The 23440-nt window shown below is 35.8% G+C and overlaps 1 protein-coding gene across 1 annotated transcript in view; it reads left to right on the top strand.

Annotated features, from left to right (window-relative positions):
- The window catches only part of PTPRD (protein tyrosine phosphatase receptor type D), a 384170-nt gene that overhangs the window by 220485 nt on the left and 140245 nt on the right, over window positions 1-23440 (top strand). Inside the window, exons 5-6 of the mRNA XM_074812018.1 lie at window positions 20226-20414; window positions 22383-22400. Of these exons, the coding sequence (XP_074668119.1) occupies window positions 20226-20414; window positions 22383-22400 (207 nt within the window). The remainder of the gene's footprint in view (window positions 1-20225; window positions 20415-22382; window positions 22401-23440) is intronic.

Below are 23440 nucleotides of genomic sequence, written 5' to 3'. Positions count from 1 at the left end.
CCCTACCCTCGAGCAGATCAACACTCCCACCCAACTTGGTGTCATCTGCAAACTTACTGAGGGTGCACTCGATACCCTCGTCTAGATCATCAATAAAGATGTTAAACAGGAGTGGCCCCAAAACCGAGCGCTGGGGGACACCACTTGTGACCGGCCACCAACTGGATTTAACTCCGTTCACCACAACTCTTTGGGCCCGGCCAGCCAGCCAGGTTTTTAACCAGTTAAGCGTGTGGCCATCCAAGCCTTGAGTAGCCAGTTTCACCAGGAGAATGTTGTGGGAAACGGTGTCAAAGGCCTTACTGAAGTCGAGGTAAACTACATCCACAGCCTTTCCCTCATCCAACAAGCAGGTTGCCCTGTCGTAGAAGGAGATGAGGTTTGTCAAGCAGGACCTGCCTGTCATAAAAACCTTTACAATGGAATAGATATAAGCTACTAGAGAAAATGCAGCTGCTAATCTACTGATCTGAAATACTCACTGCATATAAACATCCAGTTTCCCAGCCCAGAAAGCATTATATGACATAAGAATTGAAATAAACTTGCTCCTACCAGTGAATTGCTCATGTTGTAATGTGTTATTACAGGTACTAATAACAGAATGCAAAAATAATATCAAAATGAAAGTAAATCCCCAGACTAATAAAAATAAATTCATAATACACTTTGAAGTGTGCTTTAAAATATCGGGGCGGGAGGGGAGGGTGTCAGTTACAGGGATATTAGGAATGTGCATATTCTGAGTCAAAATTGCACAATATCCTGAAACATCAAAATGGAAAATTTAGGGCCTGTTTATGCAGATCAATTACATTCATCAACTCCAAGGCTAGACAATAAACAAATTTATGAATTGAGCTAGGATTCTTGAGTTTGGCGAAGTGTTTAATATTTATTGCCCATATTTTAATCTTCCTTATATGTAGTACAACTGAGTAAATACTGGTTTTGTTCTTATTGCTTTTCCCTTTTTTAATTAAACGTACACTATTCCCCTAATTAAATAAGACTTGGTAAGAAGCCAGCCATATATGTTCTCCTTCTGTGCTCATCCTCTGCCTCCTGAACAGCTATTTATTTTAATTATTTGCTAAGAGAGCTCTAACAGTAGTGTCCTAAGCTTGCACAATGAAATACTTCATTCAGGTGCTTCATAACTTTTGTTGCTATTTCCTGGACTGTTTACCTTTTCAGTATGTTGCAGTAAAAATGAGATTTGATTTGGTATTCCCCAAGTAATACAGGAAACAAATATGCTCTGTGACATCATGATTTTTTGTTTAGCTGAAAAATCCATTAGACCCTTTCTTTTGTTAAGAAAGTCCACTGTAATCTTTTATCTGACCTTCTCATCATTATTGTGAATGAATATTTGAGGATGATAGTCCATATGACGATTTTTGTATGTTTTTTGCAATGTAGCTTCTCGTAGGGAAAGTGGAAAAACAAATCAGTCCTGACAGATTTTTTTCAGGTCACCAACGGTTATGGAGGAAACCTGCTGTATTCCTTCTGCCTATTTTCAGAACAAATGCAGTTTTATTTTATCCTTTTCAGAAGCCACAGACAGAAAATCTCGTTCACCTTCTCAATAAAAAATGTAGACAAGTAATTTAAAATCTCACATATGAAAATCAATTTGTAAAACCTTTTATGCAAATATGTAACAAAGTACATGGTCAGCTTGTGGAGGGGTGAAGTGCATTTAGGTATTTTGACTGTGAATTACAAAATATTTTCATTGTCACTGACAAGACATTCTAATTTTATAGGAGTCTTTCATTTGTAGCATCTCTTCTCTGTATTTTGCCTATCAGTGTAGCCAGTGAACCTGAGGATATGAATTTGTACATTTCATGATCTCTTAAAAAAGCTGATTGTAAAACATGGTATGCAGTTAGATTTCACATCATTTTCAAGCTTAAAAATCAGGATGAGCTATTGTGAGTGGTGGTATCAGCTTGAACCATAGTAATGATGAAGCCAGAATGTGCTTAAATTTAATCATACAGGGGAATGCAGTGATTCTGATTAAATTCACAAAGCCTGTTAAAGAATCTGCAGAGGAAGAATAATACTGATAATTAGAGATGAAAAGAAGTTCCCAGTAAAGATATGATCAAAGAGGTTAAATGTGCTGATCTAGACACTGCACAGAAGTTGTAATAAATTTCTGCATCTTTGAAATATTGTGATATTGTAAAACTGGTAGCAGATTTCCCTTTCAGTTTTACTGTGCATGGCATAATATGTAAAGGGAGGAAAAAATGTAACATTGGCCTGTTTTTTATTCTGTTGAATATGCTGGTTTCCTTCTTTCTTATGCTCAAAATTGCAGTTGTCAATAACCATTCTTTTCGAAGTTCATTAACAACTTTTATTATCCTAGTTTGTTTAGCGAGAAAAAAAAATACAGACACAAATTGCCATAACAGGATATTCAGTATAAAAACTGAAGATCTGACCTTTAAAAACCCTAGAATCCAGTGCAGAGCTTTTTTTACTTCAGTACCTTCCAAAGCAAGAATGAGATATTACTGGTGAATATAGACAATTTACAGAAAAATTGGAGCTGTTTAAGGAATTTGCAAAGTCAGTCTTGGACACTCTACCTCCTTCCCTGCTGGAAGTGTCCTTCCTCCACCTGAAAGGAAACAAAACAGTGGTTACTATAGATTTTGAGCCACAAGGCAGATATGCTCCTTTTGAGCCACAAGCTATTGGGATTCACAAAATGAAATCCTGTTACCTGTGACCATCTGGAGGTAAGGCTACCTCTAAAATCTCTATACCACAAAGTTTATAGTAAATTTGGCACTATGAGTTACTGGAACATGTTTTCTAAAATCTCTGAGAACAGCTACCTGATTACCAGATTTTTAGCGTGGTGTCAAATTGAGTTAATTGACGAGAACAGTAAAGGGTTTTAAAGCAGATGAACTACTTGAACTCTTGTATCTCACAGGGAGCACTGAGAAACTCAGAAGTTCTTACTTTTGAATTGCAATGCCTTTATAGGTCAGTTTCTATCTCTTGGGAAAAAATGAGATGCTTCAGCCCTGATTCCACTGATGTTTTGAAAGAGAATATTGTTGAGAGGTATTGAGTGGTGATTTGAGTGAAAACCCAGAATAAAACACATTTATTTCATGTGTGTGAGTAATAATTACACAGAGAACATGGAATCATTTTCTGTGATAGACCAGCTGGTTGTGAAAATGAACTGCAGACCTGTTTGCTAGATTCTGAGAGCATTTCATGGTGCACAAACTGTCTTTTGCTATGAATTCTGATCTTGTTTTGCAGGATTGTACCCACTGTTTTTTAAATTTATGTCAGGGTTTGATTCATTATTGGTCATTTGCTTATTAAAATAGTATTTGCTCATAGATGTTGGACTTTAAAACAGTTGTGTTGAAGTCTACAGAACTCCTTGCCAATGCTACTTAGTATGAGTAGGAAATACAGAAGCAGACATCCTTGTCTCAAACCTTCCATGCTGTTGAGAAGCTCAAATCGTTCTATCTAATCTGAACATTGTTTCCCAAAACTAGCATCATCCGGTGGCTTGCTCCTTACTTGAAACATGACAGCAGGCCACATGAAGCTGATCAGTTTTTAAGTTTGAGTGTCCTGGCTGTATGCCTTGTAAGGAAGCCTGTTCTTTCTAATATGTAGGTTCACTACAAACTGTATAATCGTCATTACTCTTTCTGGTTTTTTTCATTAAAATGTAGAAGTGACATATTGACTCACTGAAGTCATCCTGAAATGTTGCTAGATGTTTCTAGAATAAGATTTTTATTTTCTGTGTTTTTTGAAAATCTCTAATACTGTTTTTAGCTCTGTGGAAATGATAGAAAAAAAGTAAAATGAATTAGCCATTAGCCAAAATGAATGGCTAACATTCTTATTAAAAGTGGTTACTAAGGCTAGTCCTGTGTAGGACTCTATAGGATTATATATATCTATTTCTTTATTCTTGTCATTTGTGAGCTTCAAGTTCACAAGCAGCAATATGTGCCTGGATCTATCCAAACACTTCTTTTCTATATCTTCTGTCACATACTGTGTTTCCCCCAGATGTGATGCTAATTTAGAGTGAACGTGAAGTAAATTAAGAAATAAGTCTAGAAATGGTCAATAGGATTAAGGAAATTTTTAATTTCTGTGATTCTATCTGACTATCATTTGCAAAGTTGTTCATTAAAAATCACTGAAATGAACTGTGACTGCTTGGCATTTAGTAGTTACATCAGTATACAAAACCAAATACAAACCATCTCTTGATCTTAATGTTCTATTACTAGCTAGATTTTTTTTAAAATAAACTGAAAAAAAAACACAATAAAATACAGTATTACTCAGTTTTGAAAAAATGAAATAACTGCTAATATCTGTGGAGTGATTATGCTGTTACTACATTCACTGCTCAGAAATAAACTGAGGTTTGTCTTTCAGTTTTTAAGTTCATCACATTTAAATTTTGGAGTTTGCATGCAGATGTGATCATTAGGCTGGTTTGAGTTTGAACGTCAGTTATCTCACTTGCACAGTCATATTGCAGATGTTGCATCTTTATCAGTTTTTTTCAAAATTGCGTGCTTGTAATTCCTCTGGGAGTTTTACCAGTGCTTTACCCTTTATACTGTAGTAGGCTGGCACACACCATTATCTTTTTCCCATCAAATTGTGAATGAATTTAGCTGTCCCTTTGCACCTGAAGAACAGCTTAGAAAAGGCAGAAAGCATTTGAGTCATCGTAATTGTTTTCTGTACCTACCTATTACAAGACAGTACACACCCAAACATCTCTTAAACAGCTTCAGAGGTGGAAGCTTCATCATAAACAGTAGGCTGAGAAGTGGAAAAGTAGATTGTCACACTCGGGAATAGGAGTGGTGCCACCAAGTCTCATTCAGTGGCCTTCTAGTATTCAGTCCTGCAAGTAGACAGTTTGCCTGAAATGTGTTACAGCAATAGCAAAAGTGGGAGATGTGTCATCTTGGGAATGAAGCCATTCATCCTCACCAGAACTTCGTAATCCTTTGTAAAATCCTCCTAAGTCTTAATTTCCTCTGGTGCTAACCACAGATGGTGCACACACTAACAGAAAACCCTTCACCACATCACACTGACAGAAAGTTTACACCGGCAGTATACACTTGAATGGGAGGTGTACTGCACTGACACTAGCTCTCAGCAGACACCTTCTGCAACTAAGCATTAGAGCCACCAAGGCTCTAGGCAAATAACCAAAGTTGAGAACACCAGCAAGTTCAAGTGAAATTTTTGTATATGAACAGGAGGCATGCAAGGAGTTAACTTTGCAGCTAAAACAAAGGGAGTACTTTATATTCTCATCTTTGCTTTTGGGAGATTGACAAGTAGTTACAACTCTCTGGGGAGGCAGTTTCGAACAGAAGACTTAAATACTGACTGATAGACTCCTCTGCTGAAAGAAAATTGGGAAGGGAAAAAAAAAAAAGGAAAAAAGGTTCTAAAAGGTACTTATCTCTAGCGTAAAAATACCAAGAAGAGCAATGCATAAAACTCAGTAAGTATCTCCTAAGCATTCATCTCCATAGTCTTACAGAAATAAAGATAACTCATTGCGCTACTGTAGAGAAAAGTATGGAAAGATAAAATAGAACCTTACTATAAGAAAATAAATTTATGCACAGATGAACAACAGAAGTCACTTAAAACCCTAAGGGCATAGTAAAATAAAATCAATATAAGATGAATGTCTCAGTTTTAACACAGTTAATAGTATTATTACAGGTGCTATTCAATTTATAGAGCATTTTGTGTGAGGGTTTCATACAAACAGGTGCAATACTGTTTTCATGTGTTAAAAATGAATTCTAGGTTTTACAGCATGTATTCTTTTGATGCACTTCTGTAACTTCTATTAAAGTTAATTAGTATTATGTGCACATCAAGAGAAGAATAGAAACCATATGTGTTTTATTGTACTAATTATTAAACTAACAACTCCTACTGACTGAGAACATAGTTGTTTGCCTACTTTCCTACAACCTCCAGCTGTGACCTTTCAATCTTACAACCTCTAAATAACAAAGGTAGACCAACTAACATGTAGCTGCTAAAGCAAGTGGTGGTAGTAAGTGCTAATCTTACCATTTAGCTAATGCTCAGCAGATATTTTGGTATAGTGGTAAAAGATCAGTGATGTTTATCTTAGTATACTGTTGTGATCTGAAAAAAAGAGAGTTATTAACCATGAATGGTGATAAAATCCAGTGGCACTTTTAATCAGGGTTTGCATGTGTGCATGTTAGTCCACCTGCATTGCCAAAACATCAACTTGAAAATTAATCTTTTGCACTTTTATCTTGGTTTACAAGTAACTAATTTTCAGTGTTGCTTGCATGAAATGGCTACCCATTCAGGCCCTAAGAAGTTTGATGGTTAGTGATATGAACATACACTGAATGGCTTTCTTTGTTCTTCCCATGATATTAGAAAACAATCATTTATTTCTCTGCAATGCTTTATCTGTTTAACATAAGAGCTAGCCCAAATACTATGGTGAAATGAGGTGAAATCGGCCAAGAAGGCCAATGGTATCCTGACTTGTATCAGAAATAGCATGGCCAGCAGGGACAGGGAAGGGATCTTACTCCTGTACTCGGCACTGGTGAGGTTGCACCTCGATTCCTGTGTTCAGTTTTGGGCCCCTCACCACAAAAAGGACATTGAATTACTCGAGCGTGTCCAGAGAAGGGCAACGAAGCTGGTGAAGGGTCTGGAGCACATGTCGTATGAGGAGCGGCTGAGGGAACTGGGGTTGTTTAGTCTGGAGAAGAGGAGGCTGAGGGGAGACCTCATCACCCTCTACAACTACCTGAAAGGAGGTTGCAGAGAGCTGGGGATGAGTCTCTTTAACCAAGTAATAAGCGATAGGACAAGAGATAATGGCCTCAATTTGCACCAGGGAAGGTTTAGACTAGATATTAGGAAGTATTTCTTTCCAGAAGGGGTTGTTAGGCGTTGGAATGGGCTGCCCAGGGCAGTGGTGGAGTCCCCATCCCCTGGTCGACATAGCGCTGAGGGATATGGTGTAGTTGGGAACGTCAGTGTTAAGTTAATGGTTGAACTGGATGATCTTCAAGGTCTTTTCCAACCTAGACGATTCTGTGATTCTGTGATTCTCTTCCTGATGATGCATGTCTAAATTTTTATGGTACTCACCATAAAATCTAAACAAAGCTTTATGAATCTTCAGGCAGATAAGTGATATGCATACAAGTTGATTTCACTTATAGAGAAAGAGAATGTAATAGTCTTGTGGCAGAAAATTTGTAAATGGACTGATTGTCTTTTGGAGTAGGAAGAAAGCATAATATGAAATAACCTATGAAGTAAAATAGCAGTGAATTTAGAAAATATTGGTTCGGCAACATACTTAAGTACATGAATAGTTCCATTACAGTCAGTTTTCTCAATAAGACTACCCATTTGCTTTAAGTTAGATAAATTATGTAATGAAAAAGTTCTAAAGCCATCGGCAACCAATCAAGAAAAAATTTTCTGCATGTGATTATTTGGAACAGACTGCTTAGGCTTAAATATGTATCAATACCTTTTTTTCATAATTTTTGCAGTTATGCAATGTTATAGAATGATGCAAAACTGATTTTGAATGATCTCTTTTAATATGTACTGGTTTTATCATTGAAACAGTTTTGGAGCAGGTGCTTTTTTAGACTCAGAAATACTGTGAATGCTCTCACTGTTTTCATATGATAAAACTAAATACAGTAAAAAAAAAGGAATTTATTATGAAATTTGAAAAATATATTATAATTATATGGCACTTTAGAGATGTAACTGTACCAACTTTTCACTATAATGTATAGGTCTGCTTTGTGAAATGCTTTGCAAAATCATGTTACATAAATAATAGCTTTTAAAATCATTTTTGTTACCTTCATTCAAAAGAACTTTTACCCAGGAGTTAGAAAGATAGGACAGAACAAGATCTCTGAAAACTTCTACAGCTGATCCTGCATACTCAGAAGAAGTCACGTAATTTACACTAAGTTACTTGTTGGCCTTGCATATGTTGTGCGTAAGCTTATTTAGCATTACTACATATTTTGCTGCTAGATAATGAATGTACACTTTTTCCTGACTCAGAATCATTAGAAAAATAGTCCCCCAATTTGCAGCTGATGCATCCTGACTTTTAAACTGTTGGTAGTTTCTGATGTCCTACATTAGGTTTGAAACAGGAAACAATAACTTAAAGCTGATAGGTGGATTCATTTTAGCTTTTCATGGAGACTAATCTAAGATATCTTCTAAGAAAATTTTATCTCCTTTTCTGGAATGGAAGACTTTGTGCCTAAATTTATGCACAAAATAACTTAAGAATATTACCCATGGTAGTGATTCATGGAAACAGACTCTACATCTCAGAGAGTTATACAGCAGGTATGTTTACTCTGGTGCCGGGGTGCAAGGGGATTTCTCCACAAAGCTTGCACACCAACAGCACTTTTTACCAGAAACTTACAGAGTGTGGATTACATATTCACTGGATTACATAATACAAATATACATATGCATATGTAAGGCTGGGTTAGTTCTAGAGGCTGGTGTCAGCAGTTTATGTTATCTTTGTGCCTGCGCATTGCCTCCTGGTGGGTGTCTTTGGGGGGTTTTTTGGAGGAAGGCTCATAGTCTTTCTCACCTTGTGCTTTTCCTTGGAGCATGCACAGATTCTCTTAGCCAGTTTCTTGAACAAGAGTGGTTCCAGTCGTTTTACCACCTCTATCTTAATCTAAAAGCACCAGTATATTAGTTTCTACCACCCATATATGGCTATCTATTCACTACAAAGACTAAACTTGTTAGAACACGTCTGCTTTCCGAGGACATGTTTCTTATTTTTGCTGAACATTGTAGGTCTTGGTAAGTTTCCACAGAAAAATGCTTTGTTTTGATGAACACTGTAGTCCTTGGTAAAATTCCACAGAACAGTCTGGGCAAGCAGGATTATTAAGCAATATTAGCAATATTCAAAAACACTACAAGTTGCTGTAAGTAAATAAGTTACAAAGCAAGTAATCATTTCTCTGTATCAATAGTCAATTTAATTTATTTTAATTTTGAGGGGATTTTGTTGTGAGATAGTTTTTGTAAGCTCATTTGAAACACTTCTGTATACTTGCTGTTAGTTGTTCAAGATTTCAGCAGGAGATCATCTGGCAAAGCCATTATTTTGTTTCTGTTTTGAAGAATTAAGTTAACATCAGCGGTTCATGTCATCCTACTTGCTGTATGGGCTGGTAAAGATGATCACAGGCACAGCAACAGAGATGTGGAAATTTGCCAGATGTGGAACTTTGTCAGTAGTTGCTGATAGTTTCTAAGAGCTTTCAGACATTTTGGTGCAGAGGGAGATTGCCAGTGTGTCCAGGCAAGAACTTTGTGGAAGTGTTTTTGCAGCCATGATCTCAATGATACTGACTTTTGTGCAAACCCAGCTGCTAAATACCAGAAAGTCATGTAATAAAGTGAACTTGAACACCTTGGAAAATGTTGGCCTAATTGCGTATACAACCTGATAAACAGAGAAAGATTTTTCTCTTCCTTTAGAGAAGCATATAGATTTTTAAGTCCAAAAATTCAAGAAAATGTTTTCCTCAAAGCTCTTCATGGTGCTCTTTTAGGGTGGCTTGTTGGTGCATTTTTAAAGGAAAATAATATGTTAAGATGGGACTTTGGAGTTAACAGTGTTTATGGACACATATATTTGCATCAGGTCCTGTAATAATATGAAGGCTTAGATATTATTCAGGTTAAAAATCTTCTTCAGAATGGATTTTAATACATCAGGATAAACAATTTAGACAAACCTTTTTCAGAGGCACAGTATTTAAAGGAAGAAGACAAAAAAAGAGCAGGCTATATATTAGCAAGATGTTTCCTCATGTGCCAAAGGATCAGGAAGTTACTGAAAAGTCAAAACCAAACAGCCCTTCTTTTTATAATCCCTGTCTTATACCCTTTCAGCTAATACTCAGAACAGTTTATGTTGTAGCATTTATTCAAAGTAGTATGCCTTAATAAAATAAAAGCAGAAAGATGTTGATTGTTAAGTCTTCAGGTACAAACAAATACTGAAATACTGTAGTGCAGACTAAGATTTATTGCTGTATATTCATTTAGCAGCAGAAATTATTTCTCAATTACTTTAACATCTGACCTGCTGCCAATTGGTTCTAAAGAGTGCATATAATAATTTTCATGCCCACCTCTCCAGCCTACAGGAAAAATAGTTCAAACTCATTTCTCTAAAATAAATGAGTTTTGTATTTAGTTCTAAAATGGATGGCAGCTGTTACTATTAATAAATCCAAGGAGAAACAATTCCATTGTTGAAATCAGACACAACCCTGTCATTCTTAGTCAATTTTTTGTGTTGCTTCTGTGGCATAGGGCCTCTCACTGAGTGGTAATCCACCACTGGACAGATTCACATCTTTTGTTTTCAAGCATTTTGTTTTCTTCATTTGTACCTTTTTCATGCAACATATCATGTGTTAAGTCTGGCCACAGATTTGACATGGATTTTTTTTGTGCTTACACAGATTTTTGATGTACTTGACACATACAATACTGTGCTAAGCTAAGTCTGTCACACTATGTCTGTTTAAAGGCAGGAACTGGCTCTTCATGTTTGGCTTCATTAACTTTTTCACAGAGCAGTTTGTGATGAATTTGCAAAGAACTTTCATAACATGAAACTTTCTATTCCTTCTCAGATGCAGTTCTCTGACCCTCACCCCCTCCTGACATCATGACTTCCTCGACCTTCTGGCAATCACACTGGACTGTTCGAACATTATCCCAGCACTCGTTTGGGCCCATGACTTCCATGTACACAGAACAGCTACTTCCTTATGTCCATGCTAGTACAGTATTTCACTGGAAGTAAAACATGACTGTATCTGTGTTGAAAAATTACCATTTTCATTTGCAGAAATGTATTTTATTAAAAAAACAAACAAACAAACAAAACAACAAACCAAAGCAAAACCAAAAAATCCAACCCTACCCTCCACTTTTTTTTTTCTAAAATGTACGTCTTGCATTGTTAGGATCATCTTTGATCAGCTAGACAAAAGTTGGTTAGAAAATTATCTTAAAAGAAAACTGTGAAAACAAAAAGCGTACCTATACTCTACATAAAATCAGTTTAATAATTAGTAAGCAAATGCTCACAAATACTGTTGACGGCATTTTTTATTTATAATTTGGAGTTATTCACTCAGACTGTAGACTGTAATAAATTTCATTTTACACTGCCTGTCATGGATTTAGATTGTTTTACATTTTTTAGAAGTAGTACTGAGTTTCATAATTAGTTAAAATAATTATGATGGACTTACAGGTGTGAACTTTGAGCTCAGCATGTAAAAAGGTTTTAAAAAACCACTTTTTAACACCTTATGCTCCTATGCCAAGCCAAGATCCTATTTTAGATTAGTGACAATATAATTTGTGGTGCAATTAGTTGAGCGAATTGCAGCAAGAGTTATAGCAAAGCTGAGTAAATCCAGGTTTTGTTCTATGTTCAGCATCTTATGAATGAACACCCATGCCATTCTTTGTTTATAGTTCCATGAGAAATATTAGCTGCTGTTGCTAGACAAATGTGAAAGTGTCGTGTTTAAAGTACATCTCTCTCCTTCAATCTTCCAGAAAGCCTGCTTGAGTTTGCTCAGTTCAGTTCACAACAGTTCACAATAGCTTTCAAGGCCATATGATTATTATTGTGAAAAATGTTTTGGAAGAACACAAGTCCTACCTCTCAGCAGACCAGGATGAGCGCTGCCTTGCATCACCAGGCCCTCCATGCCTGCTTCAGAGGCAGGCACCCGCCATGCTAGAAAGTGTGACAGGATGTTGAGTATTTTCTTCCATGCAATAAATCAGAGTACAAACATTATCTATCATCTATGAAAGCAGCACTTTCTATATAACATGAAACATGTTAAATCTCAGATCTAGTCCCATTTACTTCAGTTTAGGACAGCAGCAAAATTTCAGGTAGAAGTCAAAGTCTCAGGCCGCAGCCAGTTCTAACAGTTTTGGGGGCAAAATGATCCATGGCAAAACTGTTTGTGATATCATGAACCTGTGAGTCTTTCTGAGATGGAAACCTTAAATTGTTGGCTGCCTTTAGAAATAGTAACATTTCTGTTTTACGATATGTATTTCTTCATCCTCATGTATATTGGTAAATGTTAATATGAGGTTCTGCTGTGTAACTCCGTACTCACTAAAAGGTATTTATCAAACAGCAGTAATTATTGAATGTGGGCACAGAACTGTGAGAAAGATGGGTTTTAAGCAATGTGTATCCTCTGCTACAGAGAAAGCTCTTCTGTATTCTTCCAGAATAGAAGTGAATGGCTGTGTTTTCCCAGAAGAAAATACCCTTTAACTTCTTTGTCTGGACACTTCCTCAAAGCTATTTCAACTTAAGTTGTGAAACTCACCACTTAACTCTTCTCTTCTTCTATGCCTGTCCTTCCCTGCTAACAGATCCCTAGGTGTCTTCTCAGTATCTGTGAGAGAGAGGGAATGTTGCCATAGGTGGGCATGAGAGGTGAGAGGAATACCTCCCTCATGTTCAGGAAGGTGAAGAGGGAGGTCTAGAGCAAACCTGTTTCCTTCATAGCCAGGCCACCAGGGAAGAACTCATAAAGGAAATACTTATCCACTCATAAAGGAAATACTTTCCTTCTTCTGTTAGAAGAATCATACAAGTTCATACAGATGCGGTGTGTTTTAACATTTGCCAGCACTTCGGATTTGTCTTTTGCTCTTAAATATTAGGAGTACATGATATAAGGCATTTCTATGCTGTCTTACATCTTCCTTGTCTCATCCAGCATTTTCTTAATGTGTTCATAGTGGGAGAAAGACGTAAAAAAAAGTAAACAACCCACAAAAGTGGTAAGCTACTGTATTAGTTTTTTTACAGTCGTCTATCTGTAGTCATGTAAGTGTTGTGAATGTTTTAAGCATGCCCTTCAGACCGATGAAGATGAATGCTACATTAGATGTAGAAAAACTGTGCATATTTTGTACCAATAATCTTAGTGTAATGCTCAATAATACCAAGTTTCAAAGGATATCCTCTTCAACTGCATTATTCCAGAGTTCATTGTCTGTTCTGACAACATATCTCTTTTTCCTCATTCTCTTCAGCAATAATAGCACTTTTATTGTTTGTTACTCATCATTATGTTTGCTATTTATTGAAATACTGCAATAACATCCTAATTGCTACATCTGTATGGGTGCATTGTTGTGCCAGGCACCATAAAAAGCAGTTGGAATGCATAGTCTCTACCTTGAGTAACTTACTGTTTAATTCACTGCACCAAAAGTGCTTTTAACATCCTGGCCCAGGCAACTTTTGTCAAAACTTGAGGGATACAATTTTATCATGCTTATACCTTATTTCCTTCTTCTAAGGGATCAAACTCTAGGCCTTCTGGGGCACCTTTCTACCCACTTCTCAAAGTGAAAATCTTTCTCTTAAAATACACAAGTTTGATGCTGAGCTAGAAATGCAGAAGACGGAATTAATCTCTTTTGAAAACAAGACTTAAACAAAGTCGATGGTTTTGCCACTACAGTTCCTTTGTCAGATCCTTAAATTTTGCAGATGTGACATTAATGCAGTTAGTATAGTTTATAGTTGTCAGTTTGGGCTGCAGAGTATATAGGCTGCATTAAAAAGTATTCAGTGAGATTATGGCATTGAGGAAACAAGTCATTGAAAGCTGTGTAACATCAGTAACAGAAATGGCCATGATGACAAGCTGAGATCATTTGACTGTCTTCGGCAGTGTTATCACTCATTTAGATTTAGGCACAGGTTCAGACATGTAGTGCAAATGGGAAGGAGGGAAAAGGGGACTGCATGGTCTGACAACTCATTTGCCAGAGTGCTCACTTATCTCTTGTTCCTCTTTGGTTAAGCAAAATCAAGATACTTCTGCCCCATTCTCAGTTCAAAACAGCATGTTACAACTTTATTGTGATGATTTATTGCTTTATACTTAAGAATGAATATTAGGTAATTATTAAAATTGTCATATATATTTACTAATATCAATATTTTAAAACAGAGCATTAATGAATAGAAAACAGGGGAAGAAAAAGAAAATATCTTTACATGTTCTGGATCAATCTGTCTCTTCAGACTACTAACATGAGAAGTGAGCTCTGGTGTACATATGAACCTGCTTCTGATTTCATTATTTACTGCACCATAAAACTGTGTGTGATGTGAAAAATTAAAGCTTAAAGCAAAGACTGCCATCATTGTACTACTGTTATTCTTTCCCCTTTGTTTTTCAAATGAAGGTAAGGAGGATGTGAAAACACAAATATTAGTATGTTAAAAATATTGACTAGATAGAGCAGTCATGCATTTTCCTAATTCTCAATCTTGGCAAGCTCCAATTTAACCCTGATTTAGTGTAATCTAAATCCTAACCCTGTCTGGAAACTAAGCCTCAAATTAGAAATAGTAATCACAGAAATTCATATCACTGCCCTTTGCTATCCTCTTGTCTTTTATTCACCAGTACGAAATACATAGTTTCGTTCTTGTGAATATTTGCATATGGAAATATGTGGGATGCTGTATATTCTCCACCTCTGAAGTTTATTGTTTCTTTTCCTAAATATATGGTACCCTGCACTTAAACCACCACTTCACATTCTCTGCCTTTGTTTCACCATAACTCTGGCTGAGTGCTCTCCCTAGGTTAGAGAAGCGACATCTGGCAGTGATTCTTGTATTCCCTACTTCTTTTTTTTTTTTTTTTTTTTCATAGGACACGGCCTTACATATTTCCCTTTTCCATTCCCAGTAACAAGTGCAGTCAAAACCAAATTTGGGCATATGATGTTTGAATGATATACTGTATTATAAGCTACAACAGTGCCTGAGTGCAAATGTGAGAATAAGTCCTTATTTTGAGGCTTGTGTTTTCATATGAGTGATGGCTCTCCAAATGTTAATTCTTGTCATTCAGAATGTCATTGTTAAAGGAGGGTGAGTGGTATTTCATTGTTCACGTGAGTGAGACAGGTCACTTTGGAAAGAGCTTGTTATGCACAGTCTTTAATTTAGCAGATTTTGAGAACTACCAAAAGATGCAAATTCCTTTTTCCCTTTTCGTGTCCTTGTGAAGATATCTAATTTCAAAGGCTCAAGGCACTCATTTGTTAAAACAGATAACTTATTTAAGGCTAAATGCTAATAACAATGAATGTTAACTGACTTAATGCAATGTGAAATTGCTGCTTCAATATTCATACAAATGATAATTCAGTCTAAGTGGCTCTGTGTTCTGTTATATAGACATTACTTTGCAATTTGCAGGGTAATTGCATACAGAGCTACTAAACAAATTTGTTTTCTTTTGCATCAAAAGTGCTTTGCACATCTCTTCAATATATGAAGAATATTTCTAAATGCATGGTTTTTAGTGGGATGGTATGGGTGACTGTTCTCTTGCTGAATATTTACTAACTGTTAGTGAGTCTCTGATCATCTTATCAATGTCTAATTCCCTTTCTTTGTGTGGTATAATTATGTGAAAACTAAGAGAAATCCCAACAGATTCCTAGATCTGTTCTTACAGTGTAGCCATTAGCCTCCTTTACTGACTTATAGCACCACTAAGTAAAAGTATCCGTTTGTATATAGCAGCTTTGAACAAAGAACACCGAGGAAAAAAAGTAATTATGTGTTCATAATTACTTTTTTGGCAAAATTTACCTCGTAAAATATTTCAATAGGAATAATGTTTATTAACTGACACTTTTCTGATGGTTTATATCTTTCAAATCCAAACTTGTCTTTTATGTATAGCTAGAAATGGCTTTGTTTTTCGATTTATTCATATGCATAGTTCTTCAATAATAGTGCAGAATACCAACTTTGCTGCAAAATGTTGATTTTACTCCCTCCCATACTCTCTTTGATTTTACTGTTCTCAATCCAGTTCAGTTGCAGGAAGAATGATTTTGAATAACACGGTCATGATGTCAAAACAGTGCAAATTATATGCTGCTGCCATCTGGAATAGTGAAAATAAAAGCTTTATTTACACTGTTCTTTGAAATAATAAACTTTATTGCGACAGTTTATCTTCAGTATCTATAGTGTATTCTGGGAATACTCCATGTGTGCCTTTTTATTCTGTGAGCTGAAGAATGACTAAAATTTGCCTGTGGCAAAGCTATCAGTGAATCTTGAAATAGATTCTTTTTTTCTTCTTCCTGAATAGAATGGAGAATCACCCTCCATTTCAACAATGAGAATAACTGGTTCACATAGGACAGTATTTTTTAAGAAGCACAGTGAATCACTTTGAGCATGTATTTTAGTTAGGCAGATTACACACATTTAACTGCAGTTTAATATGGGTATTCGGGAACATGGGTGTCTCAATGGTGCAAATAGTTAATGTGGAAGGAAATAATTAACAGAAATATTAACCAGTTTTCATGTCAGCTGTCCAGTCTTGGACCCTGATGCTATTATCTTGCATTTATACTTCATAACCTATAACCAAAGTCATCATGATTCACTTTGGGTACTTCACATTTGCACTTCATACCCTTATCATAGTATTATTATCATAATGTACTGTAACTGAGAAAATTATTCACACAATTCTGTCTTTCTTGTTAAACATGATGCTGATTGCCAAAGTGGTTCAACAAGGTAGCTATGAAGAATTTAAGACTTTAAGACCCCATCTGTTTCTAAAAGCTGCCACTCTTCTTGCTGCCAGCAGAGCCTAGACATGATCTGAAAGTAGCTTTTTACAGGAAAAGCAGTCAAAATGTTAAGGAGGTGTGACACAAATTCTGGATGAAGATCACTGTTCTTCTCTTCACTTAGCTGTGTTGTACACCTGGATAGGTTTATCTTGAAGAGTCAAATCCATTGTACTGGATTTGGATGAAATCCTCTTCTTTCTTTGGATCCAGGTTTTGTTTATATGTAGTCTTGACAGTATACCTTCAGACATAGCTTGGGAAGTTCCTGAAATCTTGTGGAAGAATTATGTCATTTAAAAAAGAGAGATTGCAACAGCACACTTTTTCCTTTAAGGTCAGAGAAAACACAGTTAAAGGAAGAGCAGAACAGAGTTTATGGTATATAGTTGTGGCACAGCATTTTGGTAGAGCATAATTTAACTTGTTGGTATTCTCAAGATACCACTCCATCAAAATTACTGTTTATACATAAAAGCTGAGTTTTGTGGAGAGTCTCTAATTCATTTGTGAGGGCAGGCTCACCTCTAAGACAGGTGCAGCAAAATGTGGAATTACGTGTTTGCCAATGTTTGTGGGTATACTTATTTATACTGAAATCTGAATGCAGAGGTTAATGTGCTTTTACCATGTGTTGCTTGGAAGGGAAGCAATTACCACTCCACTTTGACAAAAATGGCGACAGAGGTAGGAATCTCACGGACATTGTTTACAGATGAGCAATGTCAAACAGACTGAACAGAGAGAGAGAGAGTTTAGAAATACTAAGAACCACCTTAATGGGGAAACAAGGAAGGACTGTTTCATATCTTTCTCTCTTAAGGGTTCATGTGGTAACCAGTCTTTGTAATTGCCTCTCTATGTTGCTCAGATCATACATTTGGTGAAAAAAAACTTTTGTAGATCTCTTCCAGCAATCAGAAATTATACTAGCACAGTACTAAAGGCATTCTGTTAATGCCAGTAATGGAATGCAGCACTGTTAAGACACCTAACAAAGTCAAAGAACATGCTCTATTTCTAAATCTCTTGTATGTGTCATCCTAAACAAAATATGTATTACATGTATGACTCACTAAGAACAAGGACAGAGAAATCTGCCCTTTAATGGCCTCTCAAAATGACAGTACAAAATGGCTTTGAGAAGGTCAAGTCTGATTTAAATTGTTGATGAATGGAAAGCTAATTCACTAGAACTGAATATCAATAGGGAACAGTGGTATATACTGTGGTTTAGAGCCTAATGAGCATATTAACGAGCAGTAAAAAATATTTTTATTTTCACCGCATGTAAAGTTGTAGAGCTACCAATATATCAAGATTTTCTAATAGTTACTTTTCTCTTACTGTGGCTGAGAGGCTGAGTTGATATCACCGAGTTGATACTCAGGTCTCCTGCACAGCATGTTTGATGATCTGTCAAACTTGATATCATCGAAGTGTAAAGACAGTTTTATATGAATCACTAATAAACTTAGAGAGAAAAAAAAGCAATTAACATCTTAAAAACTAAACCCACTGTGATAAGCACTCCAATTAGAAATTTCATTATTTTCCCCATCCATTTTATGTTGAATATTGCGTTTTATTGCCAAATACCTGAAAGCCAGATTGGAAACAAGCCACAACTGTCAAAAATGTAACAGTTCTGGCTATTTGAATCTGTTACATTGTGATGTTTCTCATGAAAATTTCATGAAGAGCATTCATTCAGAGAGATTCTATGCATAAGGAGGATGGATGGAATTTAATTACCCTTATTAAAAATAAGAAAGGAGAGCTCTTTGCTACTCCATCCTATTAGTATGCAAGATAGAGTATCTTTGTTGTACACTTACATATTTGTGAAAGGGACTCAGGGTTTTCTGGATGAGCCAAGTAAGAAAGGAAATGTCAGGTGATAAAAATCCTGTTCTGTGTCACAAGTCAAATCTTAGTTACTCCCAAAGAAAAGACTGTTGTTTATGAGCAGACATGAAACATACGTTTCTTTGGGAAGAGCTTATACCTAGTGAAGGATTTGACACTTAACCACTTGGTAGAACTACTAGCTCTGAACGGTTACACAAACTTACTGGAGGATTGTGTTTACTATACCAGAGTAGTATCTATGTGCATTTGTATTACAAGCAATTAACTAGATCATGAGTGACAGCAGACCCCAGGAACTGCAAAGATTTATAGGATGTATTTTCTTGCTATAGATTTTTCAGAAAAGTCTGAAGACTTCCCTGAAACTATTTGAAAATATGACACATTTTTCACAAAAGAGAGTTGTCATTTTAACAATTTCTTCTAAGTTAATTTTATCCCTTAATCAATTGCATGTCAGTAACCACCTATCAAGATATTTAATAAGATACATGTTTTATAGTTAGTATTGATCTTCTTTTTGGTTTTTTTTGCTTGTCCTTTTTAAACTGAAATAATAGCAATTATTTTGCAATAAAAATATATTTGCTGTTTTAATGGAAATGACGAGCAAGATGATGTAATTCAAATAGATTATTTTAGCTATGCTAATTTGATTTCTGAGAAATTGCCTGATCCCACTGTGCATCCAGTGTTACCTGCTAGCATGTATCATCTTCAGAAGGCAAATTGCTCTTGTTCAGTATTTCTTAATATTTTCTTATTGACTACACTAGGGTGAGGATTTTTGACCATATCTGAGTGTTTTAGTTGACACAGTTGTATCCATTCAGGATGATTATGAATGTCCTGTCACTTTAACTTTGATATCTGCATAGCACCAATGTTTAGAGTTTCTCAGTGCTTTGAAATCTTATCTGCACTTCTCTGTAGCAGTAAAGCACTGTCATACCCATCTTACAGATGGACAATTGAAGCACAGGTACATTAAATGTTAAGACCAACAGCACATAGGTAATAATGATAAAGTCAAGAAATATAACTTGGGTCTCCCAAGTCCCTGGCCAAATCCTATATGCGTAACCACACTTCAATATGCAATTGTCTCATGTAAAGAAAGGGAATTTACTCTCTTGATGATAGGTGTGGTAATTCAATATTTCACATAAAATAATAAGGACTCTCAAGCAGAAAAACAGTGGTGTTATAAAGTATCATAGTGGGAGTCTAATGATTATGCACTACATACAGTATCTATGCCAATGTTATGCATTGTATAAGTATAAAGTATGTAGCTGCTTTTTTATGAACTTTCTATTTTCTATCAGCATTTTGATCACTGTAAGATACCAAAAATACTACCTGAATATCTGTTTTTTGCATAAGTTCCTTGCATACAAACAATTAGGGGACCCTTCAATGTTAAGCACGGTGGTAATTGGGACTTTCATGAGTTACTACGTGTGAAATCCTTCAAATCATACATTTTTTTGCAGAGGATCAAATTCCCCGAGGTTTCCCCACCATTGATATGGGCCCACAGCTGAAGGTGGTTGAACGAACTCGTACAGCTACCATGCTATGTGCAGCCAGTGGCAATCCTGATCCTGAAATAACTTGGTTCAAAGATTTCCTACCTGTTGACACAAGCAACAACAATGGCCGCATCAAGCAGTTACGCTCAGGTAGGGTCTTGTTACTGTTTCCACTAAAGCCCAGAGCTGTTCTCTCTCACCTTTTCTTTCTTTTCTTTCTCTTCCTTTCTTTTTTTATTTTTATTTATAGGTAATAATTTCTCTTCCTCCTCTCCTTTCTGTGTTACTGAGTGTGTTGTCCATGTCTGTGATGTTGTCATAGCCTTTTCTAGAGTCTGTCTCTATGTGTTTTGCAGCTTCTGTTTACTCCACATTGCTCACTGCTGTGACTGTACTTTTTGATAATTTTTTTCTTTACTGCATTTTGCAGTACTTGATGGATCCATTTTCTCCTCTTTCTTTCTTCTCTCCTTTTTGTTTTTTTTTTTTTTTTAACAAATTTATTTCAACATTGGACTTCATTCAGAAATTGCAAGGAGTACCAATGGTTATATTCATCAAAACCAAAACCTGCATTAGACACTTCAATTAAAATTTAAAATGTGTTTTGTGCTGCCTTTTCCACATTTGACTCCACCAAAGATTAGCCAGTTTGGACACATCTTCTTTCCTCTCACAAATACATAAAACACAAACTTTTTCCCATGCACAATTATACCTTTAAATTTTTTTTTTTTTTTTTTTTAAAAAAAGGGAACGAAATCCTTGGGTAATTGATTAAATAAAGCTTTTTTGCTGGCTGACATTTTTTCCAACACATTTAGCCACAGTAGTGTGCGTCCACGCTAAAGCTTTATGAATCCTACATTTTCTGGATCTACAGAAGTCTGCTTTTGGTGTAGAATCCAGCTTTTGCTGCTCTCTCTCTCTTTGCCCCTTGCACCTCCCTAGCAGTTCTTTCACTCTCCTCCTGCCCTAGTTTATTCTTTTGCTCTCTTTAGATTAAAAAAAAAAACAACTCTAAATTTATGAAGTTTAAAGCTTATCCCTAAATAACTGGGATATAATGAGCTTTTTTCTTTGGCAATTGTAGTAGATATCATTGTAGAATCTAAGTTGTTTAATCACATGTCTTCCCAGAATTCTCAGCTTTTGACCTGTCCTGTGATGTTAAATCGTCTTGTTAACTGACTTTTTGCTTGTTGTCAGCAGAACTGTGTAAATTAACCTTCTGTTAATGTAAATTAAGAATTAATTTTTCACATGTGACATAGATGATTTAGTATATAAAGCTTTAACTGAAAACTTTGTACCAAATTATAAGGAATATAATAATATTTTTATGCTGTCTTTCTTCTCTCCGTATTTAAATCTCCAGAATCTATTGGTAAGTGCTTAGTTCTGAAGCGCACTTCACCCCCACTAATTTCCATATTCAGAATATTATGATTATTATGATTATGATTATGGTTATATGATTACTATTATTATTCTTAAAATGCATGGCATGCATTTTACTAACAGTCAGTGTAGTCACCAGATCCCTATAGTGGCGCACACGCACACCTCCACAGAAATGTTGTCTTATCAGTCATAGCAACACCTAAAAGAAACAGTACACATGTATCACATAGCTGTAGAACAGTAAATGCCATAATTCAGCCTAAATTACAGTGTTTGTTTTGAGATAACCTTCAGTGTATCCTCTTTTTTTATATATATATTTTTATATATATATTTAAATAGAATTTCCAATATTATCCTAAACTATGTCATAAGTACAGTATTGTAAAGTTTCCTTTAAGTATTTGAGACATATTCTATATATATCTAACCCTATATAACCAAACATCTAAGCACTCAGATGCTACTCTGAGAATGGCAGTGATGCCAATTGTAGCCTTTTTGCCCTTTGTGGTACAATGCAACTTGCTTTTATAACCTGATAATACTATCTAATATATTCCTGTTTTAACAGTATAGTAATTCAAGTTTCTCTTAAGACCTTATTTAATTCTGTAAATCTAATTTGATTCTTCTTCCAAAGCCCTAGCCTCCTTCTTCTCGTACTAATGCTTCTTCTTTCTAATCTTATTTGCATTCATATTATCCACCCAGGTGGTACACCAATAAGAGGTAAGAGTGCTGAACTAACGTTCACAGAATGATCTTACTCATTCTTTCTGTCCTTTCATCCCTCTCATCTTTGTCCTGGCTTGGTGTTTTTTTTTTTTTTTTTTTAAGGGGAAAAAAAAAAAAACCAAACACCAAACCCAAACCAAACCACAGAAATGTCCATCATCTGATCTTCTTTTCCTTTGTCCTGTTTGGTTATGATCAGTGACTCTCATATTGTGACCTTTCTTTCTGCACATTCCCTTTTCCTTTCCCTTTTTTGTTTGTTCATTGGAGAAAAAAAAAAAAAAAAAAAAGAAACAATAATTCGATTTGTGATATGCTTCAAAGAAAGCATATCCAGGTCTTCTGGCCATAGCCCAGTCACAGCGTACCATTTGTCCCTCTTTTTTCTTTTTCTTCTTCTTCTTCTTCTTTTTCTTCTTCTTCTTTTTCTTCTTTTTTTTCTTTTTTTTTTTTTTCCTTCCTCTTTTTTTTGTCCAACTGGAGCAAAAAAAGATCATTTTTTTTCTTCCTTAGCTGTTCTTGTCCTGGACCAAAGCCAAGATGGTCTGGAGAACAGTAGCAGACATGCAGAAGACAACATGGACTATCTTCTTTTTGTCTTATCTTTCATAAAAGGTTTTTATTTTTGTTCTTCTTCAATCCTTTTTTTTCTTTTAACTTTGTAAAGTTGAAAATTATGTGTGTCCCCCCCCTAAAAATTACAGAAATGTTTTTTTTCCCTTTATTGGTTTTTTTTGTTTAATTTTTCTTGGAGTCCTCTCACCTCTGGATTTTTGGATCTTCTAATCTACAGGCTTTGGAAATGAAAGGTTAATGACTTATTATTCTTGGTGGTATGTGGTATTGTTGGTTTTTGATACTCTGGCAAAACTGTTTACTTCTTTTGTAATTCTTGTTTTATATTTTTCTTGGGTTTTGTGACACCACACTGCTAATCCCACTTGTGGATTTTGATGGGTGTCTTGGGGGGGGCCCTCCTATGGTCCTCAGCAGTGGTTGGTTGGTTCTTCCTTGTTGGCGTAGACCATGCTTTT

This window comes from Strix aluco, chromosome Z (genome assembly GCF_031877795.1).
Source record: "Strix aluco isolate bStrAlu1 chromosome Z, bStrAlu1.hap1, whole genome shotgun sequence".
Classification (NCBI taxonomy): domain Eukaryota; kingdom Metazoa; phylum Chordata; class Aves; order Strigiformes; family Strigidae; genus Strix; species Strix aluco.
Note: the sequence above shows the minus strand (reverse complement) of the source record. Positions and strands in the feature narration are given on the sequence as shown.